Below are 25,416 nucleotides of genomic sequence, written 5' to 3' on the forward strand. Positions count from 1 at the left end.
TAAAAAGGAAAGGTAATTTTAGTATATTTCTTCTTAGGAAAAAAAAAATCCTGTAAGTTAAAATAAGAGAACTAAACTTTTCAACAAATGATTGATAAAATGGGGAAACATTCTAGATTCTGAAGAAAGGGAAATAAAACAGACAAAAATCCCTTCCCTTATGAAATTTACATTTCATTGACAGCAAATGGACATTTAATTCTTATAAGACTCCCATTTTAGAGGAAGAAACTATGATCTAGAGGGGTTAAGTAATTTCTCCAAGTCACATAGTCAGTAAGTGGTGGAGCCTGCATTCCTCCCAAAATGTTCTGACTGTAAAGTGCTTTCTCTTAACAACTAGGCCATAATGTCTCTCTGATAGATGATGACAAGTGCTTGAACAAAAACACAGCAAGGAATTGTAACAGGGAGTTCTGGGTAGGTGAGGTTATTTTTTTGTTTGTTTATTTATTTGTTTATATTGAGAGGGAGAGAGAAAGATAAAGATCGAGCAGGGGAGGGGCTGAGAGAGAAAGAGAGAGAGAATCCCAAGCAGACTCAGCTGACAGCAAGGAGCCTGACTTGGGGCTTGAACTCATAAACCATGAGATCATGACCTGAGCTGAAATCAAGAGTTGGTCAATAAACGAACTGAGCCACCCAGGTGTCCCTAAGTGAGGTTGTTTTAAATAGAGTGTAGTAGGACTCACATGAAAAGAGTTCACCCTCATCCCAAGCAGATATCTGAAAAAACAGCATTTCAGGCTATTCCTGAAGAGAAAACAAGTGCAAAGAAATAAAGGCTGTATGTGTTTAAGGAGCAGTGAGGAGGCTAGGGAAGTCAGACAAGAGTGAGTGAAGATAGAATAATAGGATTAAATCAGAGAGGTAACTGGGGTTATGACTTGTAGAGCTCTACAGGCAATTATAAGGAACCTAGCAATGGGATGTTTTTACAAAGGAGTGACACCATATTGTCTATATTCCACTGGAAATGCTAACGACCTCACTTTTACAAAGGTTTCTCAATTGCATGTACACTGTTTGAAGATAGGGCAGTAGAAAACCAATCACTTAAAATTATATTAAATATTATGAAGTGTCAGTATATGCTACAAAATTCCAATCTCAATTTTCCATCACTCTTGACTTATTTTATAGCAAAAATTGAAAGCTTGGAAATATTACCACATAGTCAAAAATCTCAGTCTACTAAGTTGGATTGAGAGATAAGATGTGCAGAATTTTTCACAAGGATATTTTAAAAGCAAACTCTTCACAAGGTATAAATTTCCAGTTATAAGTTTAAAAAGTACTGGGGACATAATGCACAATATGATGACTACAGCTAACAATGCTGTATGGCATATTTGAAAGTTGGGAAGAGAGTAAATTCTGAGTTCTCATCACAAAGAAAAAAGACATTTTCATTTTTCTTTTTTTGTAACTATATAGATAATGATATTAACTAAACTTACTGTAACAATCATTTCACAATACATATAAATCAAGTCATTATCCTGTACACCTAAAACTTACACAGTGCTTCATGTCAATTATATCTCAATAAAACTGGAAGGAAAAAAACTTTTGTTGAGTCTTAAGATTCACTTTATTTTTTTTCTTGTTTTCTAGAACTTGATTAAGGGATTTCTACTATCCTCTTTTCCTCATAGCAAATTTTCTTGCAGTAAGCCAAACATTAAAATTCAAGTTGCAGGATGATGTGGGAAACAAAGGGAAAAGAAAGAAATTAAATTTCCTTACCACTTACAGCTCATTGACAACTCCTTGAGACAGGCAGAGTGACCTTCCTCTAGGAACTCAACTGCATCTATATTAATATTTTGTTAAGAGCAAAAGGCAATCTTAGCTTAACATTATCCTGACCTTCAGGATCCTGTCTCCTTTGACATATAAATATTCCTTTGTAAACTTTCTTTATCTCTACCCCCTCCCCAAGATATATTAGTAATTATCTTCCAAGAATATGGCCCACTGATATACATCTGAAGGGTCTCATGATTAAGGCTTTATTAGACAGCTATAAATGACCTTTTTTAAACAATAGCTAGCCCCCATCAAGGTCCTGGAAACCTTGCTTCCAAAATTCCTAAGAGCCTTATGCTATCCCTAACCCTTTCCCAACTTGAAAGTATATGATCATTCATCTGTCACAATCCCAGTGCAACTCCTTCTGCCCACAGGTCCTGCCCCCTCTGGTTTAATAAACCCAAATTTTGCACAGAATATGTCTCAAGAATTCTTTCTTGACCATTTGTTCTGAACCCCAACATTTCCACAACATGAGGTATCTTCTATAAAAGCAGCAAATCTTTCTGCCCCTATTGTAGAAGGATAGAGTGACTTAATAATAATGGATTTTCTTTGCATATCCTTATTACCCTAACCATCCTACATTTGAATTGCTTTATTAGAGGCTTCCAGAACTTCCAAGGACATAACAACAGAACAGATACCATATTCTTATTTTTAAATTCAAAAGCTATCATCCAGTGTAAGACTAGAAAGATTTACAAGAAAATGCAGTCAAATGGAATATATTTCTCCCAATTACACACTCTACCTCAGACTAATACACCCATGCTAAAAATAGAACTACCCTACAAACCACCAAATTGCACTACTAAGTATTTATCCAATGGATACAGGGGTACTGTTTCTTTTATTTTTTCTTTAATATATGAAATTTATTCTCAAATTGGTTTCCATACAACACCCAATGCTTATCCCAAAAGATGCCCTCTTCAATGCCCATCACCTCCCTTCCCCTCCCTCCCACCCCCCATCAACCCTCAGTTTGTTATCAGTTTTTAAGAGTCTCTTATGATTTGGCTCTCTCCCACTCTAACCTCGTTTTTCTTTTTTCCTTCCCCTCCCCCATGGGTTTCAGTTAAGTTTCTCAGGATCCATATAAGAGTGAAAACATATGATATCTGTCTTTCTCTGTATGGCTTATTTCACTTAGCATCACACTCTCCAGTTCCATCAACGTTGCTACAAAGGGCCATATTTCATTCTTTCTCATTGCCACGTAGTACTCCATTGTGTATATAAACCACAATTTCTTTATCCATTCATCAATTGATGGACATTTAGGTTCTTTCCACAATTTGGCTACTGTTGAAAGTGCTGCTATAAACATTGGGGTACAAGTGCCCCTATGCATCAGTACTCCTTTATCCCTTGGGTAAATTCCTAGCAGTGCTATTGCTGGGTCATAGGGTAGGTCTATTTATAATTTTTTGAGGAACCTCTACACTGTTTTCCAGAGTGGCTGCACCAGTTTGCATTCCCACCAACAGTGCAAGAGGGTTCCCGTTTCTCCACATCCTCTCCAGCATCTATAGTCTCCTAATTTGTTCATTTTGGCCACTCTGACTGGTATGAGGTGATATCTGAGTGTGGTTTTGATTTGTATTTCCCTGATGAGGAGCAACGTTGAGCATCTTTTTATGTGCCTGTAGGCCATCCGGATGTCTTCTTTAGAGAAGTGTCTATTCATGTTTTCTGCCCATTTCTTCACTGGATTATTTGTTTTTCGGGTGTGGAGTTTGGTGAGCTCTTTACAGATTTTGGAACTAACCCTTTGTCCGATATGTCATCTGCAAATATCTTTTCCCATTCTGTTGGTTGCCTTTTAGTTTTGTTGATTGTTTCCTTTGCTGTGCTGATGCTTTTTATCTTCATAAGTTCCCAGTAGTTCATTTTTGCTTTTAATTCCCTTGCCTTTGGGGATGTTTCAAGTAAGAAATTGCTGTGGCTGAGGTCAGAGAGGTCTTTTCCTGCTTTCTCCTCTAGGGTTTTCATGGTTTCCTGTCTCACATTCAGGTCTTTTATCCATTTTGAGTTTATTTTTGTGAATGGTGTGATATGGTCTAGTTTCAATCTTCTGCATGTTGCTGTCCAGTTCTCCCAGCACCATTTGTTAAAGAGACTGTCTTTTATCCATTGGATTTTCTTTCCTGCTTTGCCAAAGATTAGTTGGCCATACTTTTGTGGGTCCAGTTCTGGGGTTTCTATTCTATTCCATTGGTCTATGTGTCAGCTTATGTGCCAATACCATGCTGTCTTGATGATTACAGCTTTGGAGTAGAGGCTAAAGTCTGAGATTGTGATGCCTCCTGCTTTGGTCTTCTTCTTCAAAATTACTTCAGCTATTCAGGGCCCTGACCTTTTGTGGTTCCATATGAATTTTAGGATTGCTTGTTCTAGCTTCGAGAAGAATCTAGAATTTTGCAATTTTGATTGGGATTGCATTGAATGTGTAGATAGCTTTGGTTAGTATTGACATTTTGACAATATTTATTCTTCCAATCCATGAGCACGGAATGTTTTTCCATTACTTTATATCTTCTTCAATTTCCTTCATAAGCTTTCTATAGTTTTCAGCATACAGATCTTTTACATCTTTGGCTAGATTTATCCCTAGGTATTTTATGCTTCTTGGAGCAATTGTGAATGGGATCAGTTTATTTGTCTTTCTGTTGCTTCAGTATTAGTGTATAAGAATGCAACTGATTTCTGTACATTGATTTTGTATCCTGCAACTTTGCTGAATTCATATATCAGTTCTAGCAGACTTTTGGTGGAGTCTGTAGAATTTTCCATGTATAATATCATGTCATCTGCAAAAAGTGAAAGCTTGACTTCATCTTTGCCAATTATGATGCCTTTGATTTCCTTTCGTTGTCTGATTGCTGATGCTAGAACTTTCAACACTATGTTAAACAACAGCAGTGAGAGTGGACATCCCTGTCGTGTTCCTGATCTCAGGGAAAAAGCTCTTAGTTTTTCCCCATTGAAGATGGTGTTAGCTGTGGGCTTTTCATAAGTGGCTTTTATGATGTTTAAGTATGTTCCTTCTATCCCGACACTCTCAAGGGTTTTTATTAAGAAATTTACTAAATTTTGTCAAATACCTTTTCTGCATCGATTGACAGGATCATATGGTTCTTATCTTTTCTTTTCTTAATGTGATGTATCACATTGATTCATTTGCGAATGTTGAACCAGCCCTGCATCCCAGGAATGAATCCCACATGATCATGGTGAATAATTCTTTTTATAAGCTGTTGAATTCGATTTGCTAGTATCTTGTTGAGAATTTTTGCATCCATATTCATCAGGGATATTGGCCTGTAGTTCTCTTTTTTTACTGGGTCTCTGTCTGGTTTAGGAATCAAAGTAATACTGGCTTCATAGAATGAGTCTGGAAGTTTTCCTTCCCTTTCTATTTCTTGGAATAGCTTGAGAAGGATAGGTATTATCTCTACTTTAAACGTCTGGTAGAACTCCCCTGGGAAGCCATCTGGTCCTGGACTCTTACTTGTTGGGAGATTTTTGATAACCGGTTCAATTTCTTCACTGGTTATAGGTCTGTTCAAGCTTTCTATTTCCTCCTGGTTGAGTTTTGGAAGGGTGTGGGTGTTTAGGAATTTGTCCATTTCTTCCAGGTTGTCCAGTTTGTTGGCATATAAGTTTTCATAGTATTCCCTGATAATTGCTTGTATTTCTGAGGGATTGGTTGTAATAATTCCATTTTCATTCATGATTTTATCTTTTGGGTCATCTCCCTTTTCTTTTTGAGAAGGCTGGCTAGAGGTTTATCAATTTTGTTTATTTTTTTCAAAAACCAACTCTTGGTTTCGTTGATCTGCTCTACAGTTTTTTTAGATTCTATATTGTTTATTTCTGCTCTGATCTTTATTATTTCTCTTCTTCTGCTGGGTTTGTAGTGTCTTTGCTGTTCTGCTTCTATTCCCTTTAGGTGTGCTGTTAGATTTTGTATTTGGGATTTTTCTTGTTTCTTGAGATAGGCCTGGATTGCAATGTATTTTCCTCTCAGGACTGCCTTCGCTGCATCCCAAAGCGTTTGGATTGTTGTATTTTCATTTTTGTTTGTTTCCATATATTTTTTAATTTCTTCTCGAATTGCCTGGTTGACCCACTCATTCTTCAGTAGGGTGTTCTTTAACCTCCATGCCTTTGGAGGTTTTCCAGACATTTCCTGTGGTTGATTTCAAGCTTCATAGCATTGTGGTCTGAAAGTATGCATGGTATGATCTCAATTCTTGTATACTTATGAAGGGCTGTTTTGTGACCCAGTATGTGATCTATCTTGGAGAATGTTCCATGTGCACTCGAGAAGAAAGTATATTCTGTTGCTTTGGGATGCAGAGTTCTAAATATATCTGTCAAGTCCATCTGATCCAATGTATCATTCAGGGCCCTTGTTTCTTTATTGATCCTGTGTCTAGATGATCTGTCCATTGTTGTAAGTGGAGTATTAAAGTCCCCTGCAATTACCACATTCTTAGCAATAAGGTTGCTTATGTTTGTGATTAATTGTTTTATATATTTGGGGGCTCCTGTATTCGGCACATAGACATTTATAATTGTTAGCTCTTCCTGATGGATAGACCCTGTAATTTTTATATAATGCCCTTCTTCATCTCTTGTTACAGCCTTTAATTTAAAGTCTAGTTTGTCTGATACAAGTATGGCCACTCCAGCTTTCTTTTGACTTCCAGTAGCATGGTAGATAGTTCTCCATCCCCTCACTTTCCATCTGCAGGTGTCCTCAGGTCTTAAATGAGTCTCTTGTAGATAGCAAATAGATGGGTCTTGTTCTTTTATCCATTCTGATACCCTATTTCCTTTGGTTGGAGCATTTAGTCCATTTATATTCAGTGTTATTATAGAAAGATATGGGTTTAGAGTCATTGTGATGTTTGTAGGTTTCATGCTTGTAGCAATGTCTCTTGTACGTTGTCTCACAGGGTCCCCCTTAGCATCTCTTGTAGGGCTGGTTTAGTGGTGACAAATTCCTTCAGTTTTTGTTTGTTTGGGAAGACCTTTATCTCTCCTTCTATTCTAAATGACAGACTTGCTGGATAAAGGATTCTCGGCTGCATGTTTTTTTCTGTTCATCACATTAAAGATTTCCTGCCATTCCTTTCTGGCCTGCCAAGTTTTAGTAGATAAATCCGTCACTAGTCTTATCAGTCTCCCTTCATATGTTAGAGCATGTTTATCCCTTGCTGCTTTCAGAATTTTCTCTTTATCCTTGTATTTTGCCAGTTTGACTATGACATGTTGTGCAGAAGTTCGATTCAAGATATGTTTGAAGGGAGTTCTCTGTGCCTCTTGGATTTCAATGCCTTTTTCCTTCCCCCGATCCGGGAAGTTCTCAGCTATGATTTCTTCAAGTACACCTTCAGCACCTTTCCCTCTCTCTTCCTCCTCTGGAATACCAATTATGCATAGATTATTTCTCTTTAGAGCATCACTTAGTTCTCTAATTTTCCCCTCATACTCCTGAATTTTTTTATCTCTCTTTTTCTCAGCTTCTTCTCTTTCCATAATTTTATCTTCTAGTTCACCTATTCTCTCCTCTGCCTCTTCAATCTGAGCTGTGGTTGTCTCCATTTTATTTTGCAGCTCATTAATAGCATTTTTTAGCTCCTCCTGGCTGTTCCTTAGTCCCTTGATCTCTGTAGCAAGAGATTCTCTGCTGTCCTTTATACTGTTTTCAAGCCCAGCAATTAATTTTATGACTATTATTCTAAATTCACTTTCTGTTATATTGTTTAAATCGTTTTTGATCAGTTCGTTAGCTGTTGTTATTTCCTGGAGGTTTTTTTGAGGGGAATTCTTCCGTTTCATCATTTTGGATAGTCCCTGGAGTGGTGTAGGACTGCAGGGCACTTCCCCTGTGCTGTCTTGAATAACTTGTGTTGGTTGGCAGGGCCGCAGTCAGACCTGATGTCTGCCCCCAGCCCACTACTGGGGCCACAGTCAGACTGGTGTGTACCTTCTCTTCCCCTCTCCTAGGGGTGGGATTCACTGTGGGGTGGCGTGGTCCGTCTGGGCTACTTGCACGGTGCCATGCTTGTGGTGCTGGGGATCTGGCATATTAGCTGTGGTGGATCAGCAATGTGAACAGGGGCGAGAGGGGCAGGCTCAGCTCTCTTTTCCTTTGGTGATCTGCTTCAGAAGGGGCCCTGTGGCACCAGGAGGGAGTCAGACCTGCCACCAGAGGGATGGATCCGCAGAAGGACAGTGTTGGGTGTTTGCCTAGTGCAAGCAAGTTCCCTGGCAGGAACTGGTTCCTTTTGGGATTTTGGCTGGGGGAAGGGCGAGGGAGATGGCACTGGCGAGCGCCTTTGTTCCCCGTCAAGCTGCGTTCTGTCATCCGGGCTCAACAACTCTCTCTCCCGTTGTCCTCCAGCCCTCCTGCTCTCTGAGCAGAGCTGTTAGCTTATAACCTTCCAGATGTTAAGTCCCGCTTGCTGTCAGAACACACTCCGTCCAGCCCCTCCTCTTTTGCAAGCCACACTCAGAGGCTCTGCTTTGCCAGCGGGCTGCCCCTCCTCCCAGGCTCCCTCCCGCCAGTCCCTGTAGTGTGCACCGCCTGTCTGCCCTTCCTACCCTCTTCCGTGGACCTCTTGTCTATGCTTGGCTCCAGAGAATCAGTTCTGCTAGTCTTCTGGTGATTTATTTAGGCAGGTGTGGGTGGAATTTAAGTGATCCGCAGGATGAGGTGAGCCCAGTGCCCTCCTACTCTGCCATCTTCCCGGTGTGCTGTTTCAAAGGGGCACATGCACTCCAACGATTATAGCAACACTATCAACAATATCCAAAGTCTGGAAAGAGCCCAAATGTCCATTGATGGATGAATGAATAAAGGATATGTGGTATATATACACAATGGAGTATTACTCAGCAATCAAAAAGAATGAAATCTTGCCATTTGCAACTACATGGATGGAGCTAGAGGGTATTAAGCTAATCAAAATTAGTCAGTGAAAGACAAATATCATATGACTTCATTCATATGAGGAATTCAAGATACAAACAGATGAACATAATGGCAGGGAAGCAAAAATAAGATAAAAACAAGGAGGAGGTCAAAACATAAAAGAGTCATAAATATAAAGAAAAAATTGAGGGTTGTTGGAGGGGTTGTGAGTAGAGGCTTGGACTAAATGAGTAAGGGGCATAAAATAAGACCGTTGTTAGGATGAGCATTGGGTATTATACAAAGAGGATGAAATCATTGGAATCTACTCCTGAAATCATTATTGTACTATATGCTAACTTAGATATAAGTTTAATAATGAATATAATAATAATAAATAGTGAGAGCAAAGATTAAAAGAAAAGGAAACTTTGCTGCAAACCACTTCAACCTGCCTCCTTCTCTCAACCCTAAGTCTTTAAAAGTGTTCCCTGGCACCAATAGGCGTTAGGAGAATAAAACAGAAACATTGGTAAAGGAATATGATCCTGTGCAACCTCACAAGATGTTATTATACCCCAGGAAGAATAGGGGGAAGCCAAATGCTCATTTTGCTGCCAGTTTTTACTCATGTAGCCATGAGATACACTGATGGAGATTCAAAAAAAATTTAAGTGAAGAAGCTTTGTGGTTAGAATGAGGAAGAAGAACAGATGGTAGAGTGGACCTAATAGCTAGAAATCAAGTGGAAATATGCATCTCAGTTGCATATGCCAACATAAAGGAGTGATGACTCTCAAAGATTAGTAAGGAAATGTCCAAACAGGAATTATCTTGTTTTGGATGCTGATTGATAACCATGATGTTTCCCTGCAAGCCTCCCCCACCAACATCATTCAATCCACCAGGAGTCATTGAGGCTCTGTCCTCAATACAGTGATATACAATATTACACAGTGTCTCTACTTCCACTGACATGCTCTGAGAGAATATATGCACCAGGTAATTGTTCCTTCAAAGAAAAAATGATGGTGGAGGGAAAATGTGGGAGTGATTAAATGTAAAGCAAAAATGTCTTAAGAAAACCCCGAATTGACTAATATTATGTTTTCTGCCTCTCATCATATTCTAAAATTAGCACTAAGATCATGTTGATTTACAGAAAAATAAAGTTAAAAATTCTATTCAGTATTATAGTTCTTTAAGAGTCCTCCTGTGCCAGGCACCGTGCTATACACTAAGTGCACAATAGTGCCCTTCTTTGTGAAGCCCTCTAACTGGGGGTGACAGATACCTTCTTGGTAAGAAAATATTACTGACATCTTGCAGCCAAAGCCATCTTAATAAACCTTTAAAAAATAAATAAATGTACTAGCACATATATAATCCACAAGAAAGCAGTATCCCATTGGTGAATCCATTGTCTTAAGTGTTTTTGAAACTTCTGTTTGCAGAGCCAGTGTACCAGCCACATAAGAATATCATCCTTACTGCTTCAGAGGATACTATCCATGACCTCATATGCCAGCTTTGATAAACTAAGGCACACCTGTTTATTCTCTATTCTGGCCTAAATCCTGGGGAGATCCAGCTAACGAATAGAAAAGAAGAAGCATAATGGAACAGGCAAAGAGCCATATGGCCAGACTGAAGGGAACAGAAGATGTGCTTACAGACTTCTTTCTAGTTCAATAGTTGCTTCTTGAGCCTACCGTGTGATAAACACTCTTGTGCATACTGAGGAATCACAGATAAGGAAGATTTTTGAGTGCTCCACTTAAAGAGTTTATATATCCTTCCAACAGCTTTAAATAAACTCGTCTTGTACAAAGGAAGGGACACAAGGTGAAAATTAAAAAACATAACAAGTCTGTGTACTACATCAACAGAATCTACCCAGGATAATGTCCCTCATTTGAAGGTTTCCCAGTTATAAATTTCATTTTGGTTCCATCTCTCCTTTGGACTCACTCTCCAAACTGTGACCTTGGAAAGCCAATCCCAACAAAACAAGAGCCTCATTTTCCCTGGCCCAGTACACTGAGACCTCAAAAAAGATACACTCTCCTGCTGTGCTCATCTCCATCTTCAGTGAGACAGACCAGTCAAATCTGTCTCTTCAGCTTATATAATCCATTAAGGAAGAACAATCGGACTCAATTCAGAAGCACCCTGACTGAGTTAGTGAGCATTCATGTTCTGATGTTTTGGATATAACTGGCCAATCACCATAAGCTGAGGACTTCCTAAACATTGGGAAAATCCACATTACATTAATTCTGTCTTGCCTATCTAGATTTTGATATTCAAAAGTCTTATACCCATGTGATTTTTTTTCTCACCATTCATCTTTATATCACCATCATCTGTTCAAAAGCCAAGTAAAAGCCCTGATCTAGGGGCACCTGGGTGGCTCAGTCAGTTAAGCATCCAACTTTAGCTCAGGTCATGATCTCACCATTGGTGGGTTAGAGCCTGCATAGGGCTCTGCTGTTAGCAAGGAGCCCACTTCAGATCCTCTGTCCCCTTCTCTCTGCCCCTCCCCTGCTCATGCTCTTTCGCAAAAATAAGTAAACATTAAAATAAGTCTTGATCTATATGCATTCAATCAGACAATCTTAGATAACTACTGAGTAAACAGCCTAAAGCTTTGTTTTTCTTTTTAATAAATCAGTTATCTAGTTGATATATTTGTTGAAAGGATATTAATATAAACCAAAGGCATCACACATCTTTACATGAATTTACATTTCAGGTAAAATTTTTATCCTTGAGAAAATCTATCTATCTATCCAGCGAGAGTGTGTAAATTGAATCATTTGAATATACAAAAAGCCCATAGAAATGGACAACAAAGAGACATACAACAGAAAAATGAGAAAAGAATATGAATAAATTCACAGAAGAGCAGATTAATATAGCCAACAAACATAAGAAACTCCTCAAATTCACTAATATTCTTATAATTGGAAAGTAAGTTAAAGATGATGGATCACTAGGCCTATTGAACTGGCAAAAATTAAGAACAGCAACACCTATAGCTGGGATTAACATGAAGTAAAATTGTACCAACGTACATTGTTAGTGAAAATATGAAAGGTGAAATCAGTCTGGCAACAGTTATTCAGATTAAAAGTATGTATACCCTTAGAGCCAATAATATTACCCCTAAGAATCTATCCTGTAGAATAAAAATATCAATATGTTCAGAAATACATGAAATCATTAGATTACAGTATTAATAGCAATGAGAGAAAAGTGAAAACAATAAATTTACATTGAAAGGTGAACACTGAATAAACTATGATACATGCACACTATGAAATTATGCATCCATTAGAAGTACGAATTAAAGGTATACCAGACAACTTGAAAAACATTCATATAATATGAAGATTTTTTGAGAAACAATTACTCTTCAAAATTCTGTATCTACATATTATGTGTACATGGATATGTATAAACTGTATATAGATATACAAAAGATACATGTATATGTTTATACATGAATACTCATTTTATGAGTACAGAGGATTAAACACATTAAGTTGTTAATATAGGGTACCTTGTACATAGGGAGGGTAGAACTAATGCAGCATAGGGTGAGGAGTGAGTAACAGGGAAAACATGCAAAAATGGAAAACATAAAAGGAGCACTGACTTTAAAACAAAAAGTGTATATTTGATCATATATGTAAAATTAGGTATATGCATGGGACTATTAAATTGACTAAAAATAATTTCAGAAAATTAAAAAAAAAGAAGTAATAAGAGCCTAGAAAAAACATCAGTGAATAGCTAACTAATGCTGGAATGGAAAAAAAGAAAAAGAAAAAAGAAAACATGGTGTTAGATTTCACCATTAAAAAAATTAAAAACACTTTAGGGGCGCCTGGGTGGCTCAGTCGGTTGGGCCGCCGACTTCAGCTCAGGTCACGATCTTGCGGTCCCTGAGTTCGAGCCCCGCGTCGGGCTCTGTGCTGACGGCTCAGAGCCTGGAGCCTGTTTCAGATTCTGTGTCTCCCTCTCTCTGACCCTCCCCCGTTCATGCTCTGTCTCTCTCTGTCTCAAAAATAAATAAACGTTAAAATAAAAAAAATTTAAAAAAATTAACACTTTAAATGTCAAAAAACACTATAAGCAGAATTAATAGAAATCAAGAAACAAGAAATGCAATAATTATGACAATAGGATGACATATTTCATACATAAAATGCTCTTACAAAACAGTAAGAATTTTATACCACTTTGAAAAACAAAGAGCATGAAAGAATAACAAAAGAAATAAATAGAGAGAGAAGAAGATGGCAATGGAGTAGAAGTACCCTAGGCTTGTCTCGTCCAATGAACACAATGAGATAACTACCAAATCATCTGAAATACCACAGAAATTGACCTGAAGACAGAACAAACTCCAAAACTAAAGGGAGAGAAGAGGCCACACTGAAGAAGAAGGCAGAGACTTAGACAAAATACCAAGACAGAGGTGGGGGGAGCCTGGGTGGCTCAGTCAGTTAAGCATCCAACTTCAGCTCAGTTCATGGTCTCAAGGTTCATAAATTCAAGCCCCACATCAGACTCTGTGCTAACAGCTCAGTGTCTGGAGCCTGCTTCAGATTGTGTGTCTCCCTTGCTCTCTCTGCCCCTCTCCTGCTCACACACTCTCTCTCTCAAAAATAAATAAACATTAAGCATTTTTCTAAAAAAATACCAAGACAAAGGAATTCATCCCAAATCAATACCAAATGAACAGCCTAAAGCTATGCCCAGAGATCTAAGTAAAACAGATATAAGTAACATGCCTGATGGAGAATATAAAACAATAATCATAAAGATATTCACTGGGCTTGAGAAAAGAAGATATTATTGAGACCCTTACAGCAGAGGTAAAAGAGCTAAATACCCCAGAAATTGGCCTGAAGCCTGACAGGAAAAAAAAAAAAAAAAAAAAAAAAAAAAAAAACAAACAAACAAAAAAAAAACAGAACTCAAAGGAGAAAAGAGGCCACATTGAAAAAGGTAGGAAGTACAGAGATGTGGTATAGGGGAGAAATGGATCATAAGTGCTGCAGAGGGGAGGAAGCTGTGGTCCTGGAAAAAGATGAGAGAAAGAGGAGCACACAGTGAAACACAAAAGGAGAATGTTTCCCCAAAGCCATTGGGTTGGAAAACAAAAGGAGATAAATTTCATGAGTTCTTGCAACCAGCTGGGCTTAAAGCCTGGAGTTTGAAAGATCAGCAAGCTTGGCTAGGATAGAGACCTGAGGGTATGCCCTGCTCATGGAGAGAAGGCAGGCAAACAACAGGGAAAGACAGTGTGAAAATAGCAACCGGAAGAATGTCTGGGGCAGAACGTTGCTGGTAGGCACAATTCACAGAAACACCTCTCCAGGAACAGGGGAGCTGGATGGCACCATTTCCCTCCCCATCCACTCAGTATAAACACAGAACAGCACAGCTCCAACACTGGCTTCCTAACTTGCTTACATCTCCAACACTGGCTTCCCAAATTGCTTACACCAAGCTCCACTGCCCTTTGCTCAGCCAGGACTGCCCTTCTGAGTCAAATTTGCCTCAGTCCCACTGTGATGGGCCCTTTCCCCAGAAGATCAGCACAAACCCCTGCCCACTCTACATCTCCTAGCCAGAAAGTTCTGCCGGGACTCATACTGGTGAAGTTGGTGTCAGGTCTCATTTCACAAGCAGATGAGAACACACCCACTTAAAAGTAACCACATTAAGGCAAGGGATCAAACAGTGCTCATAGAAGGCAAGAAGAGCCTCTACAGATGTCTGGTCTGAAGGACAGAGCAGCCATAACACAGCAGCAGAGCACACACCTGAGAAACCCCATGAAGCACCAAAACCTGGTGGACTTCTTCCTAAGGCCATTACTCTCAAGAGCAGGAGACATAACTGGCTTTTCTAACACAAAGAAAAATGCAGAGACTTAGGCAAAATGCCAAGATGGAGGAATTCATCCCAAATCAAATAATAACATAAGGCCATGTCCAGAGATCTAAGCAAAACAGATATAAGTAGCATGACTGATGCAGAATTTAAAGCAACAACCATAAGGATACTCACTGGGCTTGAGTGAGACTCTTACAAAAGAGATAGGAGTTAAAAAAAAAAAGAATCAATCAGACATGAAAAATGGAATAAATGAGATTGGAAACAAGCTTGATGCAATGAACAGTAAGCTGGAAAAAGCAGAGGAATGAATTAGTGACCTAGAAGACAATATAATGGAAAATAATGAAGCTGAATCAAAGATAGAATTATGGAACATGAGAATAGACTTACGGAACTCAAAGACTCCATCAAATGTAATAACATTTCTATTATAGGAGTCCCAGAAGAAGAGAGAAGAAGGGGGGGGTGGGGAGAATTTATTTTAAGAAAAAATAGCAGAACTCTCCCTAAAACTGGGGAAGGAAAACAGATCTCTAGATCCAGGAGTCACAAATAACTCTCATCAAAGTCACCAAAAGAAGGACAACCCTAAGACATTGTAATGAAATTTGAAAAATATAGTGATAAAGAAAAAAATCTTAAAAGGAGCAAGACAAAAGAAGTCATTAACTTATAAGGGAAAACCCATAAGGATAGCTGAAGATTTCTCAACAGAAACTAGGCAAACCAAAAGGGAGAGAAATGATATATTCAAAGCGCTGAATGGGAAAAATCTGCAGCCAAGAATACTTTATCCAGCAAGCTATCATTGAGAATAGGAGAGATAGTTTTCCAGACAAACAAAAACTAAAGGAATTCATGACCACTAAACCAGCCCTGCAAGAAATACTAAAGGGGTCTCTTTGAGTGCAAAGGAGAGAACAAAAGTGACAAAGATAAGATAGGATCAGAGAAAACCTCCAGAAACTATGAAAAAAACAAGTAATAAAATGGTAATAAATACATATCTATTAATAATTCCTTTGAGTGTTGGGGCACTTGGGTGGCTCAGCCTGTTAAGCATCTGACTATGGCTCATGATCTCATGGTTCATGAGTTTGAGCCCCACATCTGGCTCACTGCTGTCAGTACAGAGCCCGCTTTGTATCCTCTGTCTCCTTTCTGCCTGCCCCTCCCCCACTTTCACTCATTCTCTCAAAAATAAATAAATTTTAAAAAATAATTACTTTAAATGTAAACGATTTAAACACTCCAATCAAAAGACATAAGATGTCAGAATGGATTTTTTTAAAAAAGACCCATAAATATGCTACCTACAAGATATTCATTTTAGACCTAAAGACACTTGCAGATTGAAAGTGAAGGGGTGGAGGGAGTGCTTGGGTGGCTCAGTCAGTTAGGCGTCCGACTTCAGCTCAGGCCAGGATCTCAGAGCTCATGAGTTCAAGCCCAGAGTCAGGCTCTGTGCTGACAGCTCTGGGCCTGGAGCCTTGCTTTGGATTCTCTGTCTCCCTCGCTCTCTGCCCCTCCCCCATTCCTTCAAAAATAAACATTAAAAAAATTCTTTTAAAAAGAAAGTGAGGGGGTGGAGAAACATTTATCATTCAAATGGATGCCAAAAGAAACTCAGAGTAGCAATACTTGTATCAGACAACCTAGACTTTAACACTAAGACTGGAAAAGAGGCAGAAAAGGGCATGATGTTAATCATAAAGGGGACAATCCAAAAAGCAGGCATAACAATTGCAAATATTTATGCACCCAAAATAGAACAATCCAAATGTATAAAACAATTAATAACAAACAAAAAGGAACTAATTGGTAATAACACAATAATAGTAGGGGACTTTAACACCTCACATACATCAATGGGCAGATCTAAATAGAGAATCAACAAGAAAACGATGACTTTGAATGACACACTGGACTGGATGTCCTTAACAGATATATACAGAACACTCCTTCCTAAAATAGCAAAACATACCTTCTTTCCAAGTGCACATGGAACATTCTCCAAAATAGATCACCTATTATATCACAGATCAGGCCTCGATAAATACAAAAAGGTCAATTTCATACCATACCTCTGACCACAAGGCTATGAAATTAGAAGTCAAACTCAAGAAAAAATTTGGGAAGACCACAACTACATGGAGGTTAAATAACATGCCACTAAAGAATTACTGAGTCAACCAGGAAATCTAAAAATACATGGAAACAAATGAAAATGAATATACATGGGCCAAAATCTTTGGAATGTAGCAAAAGTGGTTCTAAGAGGTAATTTTACAGCAATACACGTCTACCTCAAGAAGTAAGAAAAATCTCAAACAACCTAACCTTACCTAAAGGAGCTAGAAAAAGGAAAACAAACAAAGCCTAAAGCCAGCAGAAAAAGGGAAATAAAAAAGATTGGAACAGAAATAAAATGATATAGAAACTAAAAGAAACAATAGGACAGACTGATGAAACCAGGAGCTGATTCTTTGAAAAAAAATTAATTAAATTGATAAAGCTCTAGCCAGGCTTATCAAAAAGAAAAGAGAAAGGACCCATATAAATAAAACCACAAATGAGAGAAGAGAAATAACAACCAGTACCACGGAAATACAAACAATTTTAAGAGAATATTATGAAAAACTATATGCCAACAAATTGGACAACCTGGAAGAAATGGATAAATTCCTAGAAACATAAACTACCAAAACTGAAAAAGGAGAAAATAGAAAACTTGAACAGACTGATAACCAGCAAAGAAATTGAATCAGTAATCAAAAATCTCCCAAAACACAATGGCTTCATAGGTGAGTTCCACCAAACATTAAAGAAGAGTTAATATCTTTTTTCTCAAACTATTCCAAAAAATAGAAATGGAAAGAAAACTTCCAAATTCATTCTATGAGGCCATCATTACCCTGATACCAAAGCCAGACAAAGACTCCACTAAAAAAGAGAACTACAGACCAGTATCCCTGATGAACACGAATGCAAAAATTCTCAACAAGATACTAGTAAATCAAATCCATCAGTACATTAAAAGAATCATTCACCACAATCAAGTAGGATTTATTTTTGGGCTGCAAGTGTGGTTCAATATTCACAAATCATATCAATCAATGTGATACACCACATTAATAAAAGAAAGGATAAGAACCCTATCTATTGAGAACCCTCTCAACAGATGCAGAAAAAGCATTGGACAAAATACAACATCCATTCATAATAAAAACCCTCATCAAAGCAGAGCAAGAACATAAGAAAGGCTGTATATGAACAATTCACAGCCAATATCCTCAGGCGGGAAAAACTGAGAGCTTTTCCTCCATGATCAGGAACAAGGCAGGGATATGCACTCTCACCAATGTTATTTAACACAGTACTGGGAGTCCTAGCCTTAGCAATCAGACAACACAAAATTATAAAAGGAATCCAAATCTGCAAGGAATTCACCAGTTACAGATGACACAATATTCTATATAGAAAACTCAGAACACTCCACCAAAAAATTGCTAGAACTGGTAAATGAATTCAGTAAATGAATTTGCAGGATACAAAATCAGTGCACAGAAATCTGTTGCATTTCTATACAATAATAATGAAGCAGGAGAAAGAGGAATTAAGGCATCAGTCCCATTTACAACTGCATCAAAAACAATAAGATACCTAGGAATAAACCTAACCAAAGAGATGAAAGACCTGTATCCTGAACACTATAAAACACTGACGAAAGAAATTGAAGATGATGCAACGAAATAGAAAACATAGGTAGATATGCCTTTTCAAATACTGCTTGTAGTATCTTTCTGCAAAGCACTTTGACAATTTGTATCAAAAGCATTACAAATGTCAATGTCCTTGAACTCATTAGTTTCATTTATAAAATTAACCCCAGTGAAATCATCCGAAAAGACACAATGGTTTATATATACAGATGTCTATTATAGCATTATTCATAGCAGAAAACTGGAGATGGCCTAAATGTGGAATGGAGAATTATTTAAGTAAATGCCAAAAGACGGAATATTTTTGTAGCCATTAAATATTTAATGTAGCCAAAAATATTTAATGACATGATATGGGCAAATAGTATAGTATTAAATCTAAAAGTCATGAAAAAATACTCTATATTCTGGTGTACCAATTTTTGAACACATATTTGTACATAAAAAAAAGACTAAAAAAGTGAAAATAATGTTATGTATTGAAATTAAGATTTTTTAATGCTTTTAGTATTTTATAAACTTCATATAGTTGGTATCAATTAACACATTATTGTTAATTAACACATATTGTTAACATTTTCTTCAAGTAATTAACTAAGGCAATCATTAGTCTTAGTCTTTTCTGATTTTCAAATCAATTTTGAGCAGGATAAAAAGTATATCACAGGCCTCAGTTAATAATCCGAAGATTCAGCAAAGTGCCATTGATTAGCACCAGGATTCCATGTACCTTCCAAGTCAGCTTCACTATACCAGTCTTGACAGATTGTGTGTGTGTGTGTGTGTGTGTGTGTGTGTGTGTGTGTGTGTGTAGTACTACCTGCTTTCCAAGTTTTGAATGCCACTTAAAAATATCATTGATCTGCCCCTGCCTCCATATTAATCTTCTGTTATGAACCTGAGACATTCCTCAAATTGCCTTACTCTTGGTAAGTGTTAATTCCAACAGTAGTCTCCAAACATTTGATCTCATAACCCTATCTATAAAAATCATTTGAACACACAACTCTACTAGCCTTATATTTATTTTTAAATGTGTATGTATTACTGTTAATATACTATATAATATAAATTATTCAAAAATTTAAAAAAAGAACATGATAAAAAATATAAATGGAAGTTCTAGCATTTTGTCCCTAAACCTTAATGGATCATTTTAAAACTCCCAAAGATATAGGGCCCTGCTATGGAGATCACAGCCATAGACCACACTTTCTACTCCCACTACCCATTTTATTGCCACACTGCGTCTAGAGCCATGTTGTGAAATTCCAGAATGCCTTAAACTTGAGTTAATTCAAACTATCACAATATTCATAACAGAGCTCACTTGTACTATGGAAGAATCATGTCCTTCCTATGCCCTATTTTCTCTTGGCAAAATCTGGATTTTTATGTATAAAACACTGCATACAGTATAGTACAACTATGTTTATATTATTGTTGTTGTCATCTTTTGATAATGATTACTACTACTATGCCTGTGACCACTTTACAGGTATAAGTAAGTGATAATATTCTTTAGTTCTTTTAGATGTTTCAGTATATACCTCTGCAGATTTTTGAAGGTTTTCATGGCATGGAGCAAGAAGGGATGCTTTCTCCCATTTCTGTGCAACTTGATTGGCTTCTTCTATCTTCTGATCACAACTTTTTTGAGAATTTAGCAATGTCAACTCATAAAATTCTTGAATATCTGTGAAAATATTTAAGGCAAGGATCAAATGTCATGTACCATCACAAAAATTGCTTCTGCATATATGTATATATGAAAAAATTTGCTAATTAAAAGAACTACATACACATGATCCCAAAGAACAATAACAAAAATAAGGAAATCATTAAAACTGCATTTTTATCTGCATGAGAATTCTTATAGGAGCTATATTCATAATTGCAAAAGCTGGAAGCAACCAAGATGACTTTCAATCAATGAATAGATAAAATATAGTAAATTCATATTCAATGATAAGGAGGAATGAGGTATCAAGTTAAGCAAAAAACATAGAAGATTCTTAAATGCTAAGTTTAAAAAGCCAGTCTGAAAAGGCTACCTCTTGTTTGAGTTAACTTATATAATATTTTAGAAAAAGCAAAATTAAAGAGGCAGTAAAATTATCAGTGATCACTAGAGGTTCTGGGAGTGGGGAGGAGGATTAAATAGATAAAGCACAGGGTGATGAAAATATTCTGTAATGATATGGCAGTAGTGGACACCTAACAAGAAGCATTTGTCAAAGCCCATAGAACATTACAGCACAGAGAGTAAACCTTAATGTATGCAAATTTTTAAAAATAATTTTGGAGGTCAGGGAATCCCAAGATGAAACACAGATTAAGACAAAAGAATCTAATTGTATTACAAATGTATGAAACAACCTCCCTGAAGGCAGTAGGAGAAAAAGGTGTCCTACAAATGAGTAGAAATTGTAAAACCAAAGACAAAGGAATTATTACAAAAGAACCCTCTCTATTTTCTAGTTGGTAAATTTGTTTCCCATGGAATAGTACAAGTTAGGAACTTTGGAACCACTGTACATATATACTAGAATTGAACAGTTAAATGGATGCAGGATGGTGGGCACCAGGTTTCTCACTATTGGAGTAGGGGGTTACAAACAAGTACGTGGAGACAGGTGGGGAGTAGGGTACTAGAATGATCTATATGATTTTGGATTCGATTGGAAACATCAGTATAAACTCTTTTTTAGCTTAATATGGGTACAAATGAATACATATAGAAATATTTGCAGATGTGTATGTACAAAGTTTAGTACACACACAGATGTTTTCTTAATCAATATGCTGAAAGGACCTGGAATTAATGAAACCCCAGTAAGAATAAGCACAATTAATATCCAGACTTTGGCCTCTATATAGCATTCTCCGCTATATAGAATATATATATCAAAGAATAATGAATAAATAAAGTAGTACTGGATTAGAATTGAGGCTATGTGTATAAATTCAAAAATTTTAAAAGGAATGGAAGGAAGGAAGGAAAAAAGAGGAAGGAAGAAAGAGGACAAAGGAAGAAAGAGGAGGAAGGGTAAAAGGGAGAAAAGGAGTGAGACAGATACAGAAAACTATGATTGGAAATAAAAATGATTATGTATCTATATGTTTCCTAGTTCTATTATACATTTGTAGGCTGAGAGGGCAGAGCGGGAAAAACAATTCAAGAGCAAGTACACCTAGGCCCCAGATCTTGGTTTCAGTAAAGAAATCAGGGCTTCTTAAGTTAAAAACTCAATTGATGGGTTAAACAGCAGATTGAATAAAGTAGAACTGGAAAATATTCCCAAAGAAATTACCCAGAATTCAACATAAGAGAAGATGAAATAGAACATATGAAATTATAATTTGAATGTATAAAGAATGGATAAGAAAGCGAAGTATTTTTCTAATAGATATCTTTGGGGAGAAAATAGGATAAATAACAAGTCCTAGTTAAAGAGACGATAGATATAAAATTTCTAGAACTTATGAAAATATGAATTCACAGATACTGAAAGTAAGAACTTACACAAAAGAGAATAAACAAAAGCTATGTACATACCATAATAAAATTGCAGAATACCAAAGACAATGCAAGGATCTTAAAATCAGAGAAAAAAGACTAATCAGACTTCTCAAAAGCAATAATGGAAGCCAGACAACAGTAGAATAAAAACTTAATTTTTTTTTAGAGAAAATAAATATGAGCATAGAATTATGTTCCTTTGCAAATCATATATCTGATTTAAAAAAAAAACTTTGGGGCACCTGGGTTGCTCAGTTAGTTGAGCGTCCGACTTTGGCTCAGGTCATGATCTCATTTTGTGGGTTTGGGCCCCGCATCAGGCTCTGTGCTGCTTGCTCAGAGCCTGGAGCCTGCTTCAGATTCTGTGTCTCCTCTCTCTGCCCCTTCCCCGCTCATGCTTTGTCTCACTCTGTTTCTCAAAAATACATAAATGTAAAAAAAAATTTAAAAAAAACCTTATTTCCAGAGCATGTAAAGAATGCTCAAAACAATAAGACACCAAGCAATCCAATAGAAAAATGGCCAAAAGATTTGAACAGGCACTTCACTAAAGAAAATAATAGAAATAACAGATGGCCAAAAAAAAAAAAACAAAAAAACCCACATGGAAAGATTCAACATCATTGGTCACTAGGGAAATGAAAAATCAAAACCACAATGAGATACCACTATTTATTTATTAGAATGGCTAAATTAAAAACACCGATCATACCAAGGATTGATGGGGATGTGAAGGAACTGGAACTCTCATGACACTGATACTGAAAATGAAAAATGTTATAACCACTTTGAAAAACAGTTTTTCAGTTTCTTAAAAAGTTAAGCATACAACTACTGTATGATCCAACCATTCATGTTCTAGGTATTATCTAAGAGAAAGGAACACATATATGTCCCTATGAAAAGTCAAATCTGGAAACAACCCAAATGTTTGTCAATAGATGAATGAATAAACACATTGTGAAATATCCATACAGTAAAATACTGTTCAGCAATAAAAAGTAACAAACTATTGATACACACAACATAGATGAATCTCAAAATAATCAAGTGAAAAAAGTCAGACAAAAGTGAGTGCATGTTTTATACCAGTTAAAAATATTCTAGAAAATACAAATTCTATATTGACAGAAAAAAAAATTCAGTGGTGCCTAGGAATGAGGGTTGGGGTGAAGGCTGGCAGGAACAGGTGAGTGGGAGGGATTATCAAGGGACAAGAGGAAACTTTAAGCAGCAATGTATATGGTTACTATCTTGATTGTGCTAATAGTTGCACTAAAATATACATATTTCAAAACATATTAAACCATGCACTCCACATGTGTAGTTTATTATGTATCAATTACACTTCAATAAAGAAAGTGAAAAAGACAAGATATGAATTTAGAGGAGACAGTTTCATCACACATAGGCAAAGGAACAGTATCTACATATGCAAAGCCCAACAAATCAAAAAGGAAAAGACATATAAGTGAAAAGGAAGAAAAATGGGTCAAAAGTATGAACAGGCATTTCACAGTGAAGGAAATGTACATCACTGATAAAAATAAAAAGATATAGGGGCACTTGGATTGCTCTTCAGTTAACTGCCCAACTTCAGCTCAGGTCATGATCTCATGTTTCGAGAGTTCAAGCCTCATGTCAGGCTCTGTGCTGACAGCTAAGACCCTGGAGCCTGCTTCAGATTCTGTGTCTCCCTCTCTCTCTGCCTCTCCCCCACTTGTGCTCTCTTTCTCTCTCAAAAATAACTAAACATTTAAAAAATTAATAAAAAAGAAAAAGATATGGATCAATAGAAACTTTTATTTATTCCTGATGAGTGGAATTGCTATAACTACTTAAGAAAATAATCTTATCTTGTAAAATTGAACATTTATTTCTCCTATAATCTAGCATTTCTACTACCCAGTACACATCTTAAATGAACTCTTGCACATATGCACCAGGAAACAAACCAAAATTTTCATAGTAGCAGAGATCATAATAGCAAAAAATTATGAACCAGTCCAATGTCCATCAAAAGGAAAATGATTAAATGTGGCATATTCTCAAAATAGAATTTATGCAGTAGTGAAAATGAATAAATTCCAGTTATCATGAAATTACATGAATAAATCTTGAAAACAATGCTCAATGATGAAAGCAAGTCTCAGCATAAAAATATTTTTGTAAAGTTCACAAACACACAAAACTAAACTATATATGTATTTTTAGGCATACATATATACATATGTGAAGAAATATTTACACCAAAACAAAGAAGCACATGAAAAGATATAATTACCTCAGCAGAAGGGGTGGGCAAGAAAATGGGGTGAGGGAGGAACACAGGTAGATGCAAATAGCAATGGTCAAGTTCTAGATTTGGGTTGTGATTCCAGAAATGCTTATTGTTTTATTATGCTGCATATATTATCTATAAATCACACATATTCTCTTGTATGTATTATATATTTTTAAATAACAAAAATTTTAAGTGTTTCATAAATAGCAAGATTTACATAGAAAACTTAAAAATACTCAAATTTTACGCCGAGTTACAACTTTATTTTGCCACTGGCAATAAAGTAACTGTGAAGTCAGCTTGGAAAATGTGTAAGAACAAAAGATAAAAAGAACAAATAATATTAAAAATTTCATGAAACCACAAAAGACCCAAAATAGCCAAAGGTATTGTGAGGAAGAATAATAGCTGTGGGTCTCACAATCTCAAATTTCAAGATATATTACAACACTATAGTAATCAAAACAGTATGGCACTGGCACAAAACTAGACACAGACTAATAGAATAGGATAGAGAACCTAAAAATAAATCCACACTTATATGGTCAATTAATCTATGACAAAGGAAACAAGAACATACAATGAAAGACAGTCTCTTCATTCACTGGTGTTGGGAAAACTGGACAGTTACATGAAAAGAATGGAATTGGACCACTTTTTTACACCATACACAAAATAAACCCAAAATGGATTAAAGACCTAAATATAAGACCTGAAACCATAAAACTCCTAAAAGAAAACATAGGCAGTAATCTCTTGGACACTGGCCTTAGCAACATATTTATGGATAGGTCTACATCAGGAAAAGTAAACAAAAGCAACATAAACTATTGCAACTACCAAAATGAAAAGGTTTTGCATAACAAAGGAATCCATCAACAAAATGAAAAGGCAACCTACTGAATGAGAGAAGATATTTGCAAACAATATACCCAACAAGGGATTAATATCCAAACTATATTAAAAAATATAACTCAACACTAAAAAATTCCAATTTAAAAAATGGGCAGAAAACATGAACAGACATTTCTCCAGAGAAGACATACAGATAACCAACAGACACATGAAAAGATCCTCAACATCACTCATCATCAGAGAAATGCAAATCCAAACCATAAGATAGCATCTCACACCAATTCAAGTGTCTACTAATGAAAGAAAGAAAAAGAGAGAGAGAGAGAAAGAAAGAAAGAAAGAAAGAAAGAAAGAAAGAAAGAAAGAAAGA

General features: G+C 36.6%; 1 protein-coding gene across 1 annotated transcript in view; it reads right to left on the reverse strand.

Moving 5' to 3' along the window:
* Positions 1 to 25,416, reverse strand: part of DLG2 (discs large MAGUK scaffold protein 2) — a 2,103,489-nt gene that overhangs the window by 1,778,138 nt on the left and 299,935 nt on the right. Inside the window, exon 3 of the mRNA XM_040489720.1 lies at positions 19,935 to 20,080. Within this exon, the coding sequence (XP_040345654.1) occupies positions 19,935 to 20,080 (146 nt within the window). The remainder of the gene's footprint in view (positions 1 to 19,934; positions 20,081 to 25,416) is intronic.

The sequence above is a fragment of the Herpailurus yagouaroundi genome, unplaced genomic scaffold (genome assembly GCF_014898765.1).
Source record: "Herpailurus yagouaroundi ecotype Mexico unplaced genomic scaffold, PumYag 180, whole genome shotgun sequence".
Classification (NCBI taxonomy): Eukaryota; Metazoa; Chordata; class Mammalia; order Carnivora; family Felidae; genus Herpailurus; species Herpailurus yagouaroundi.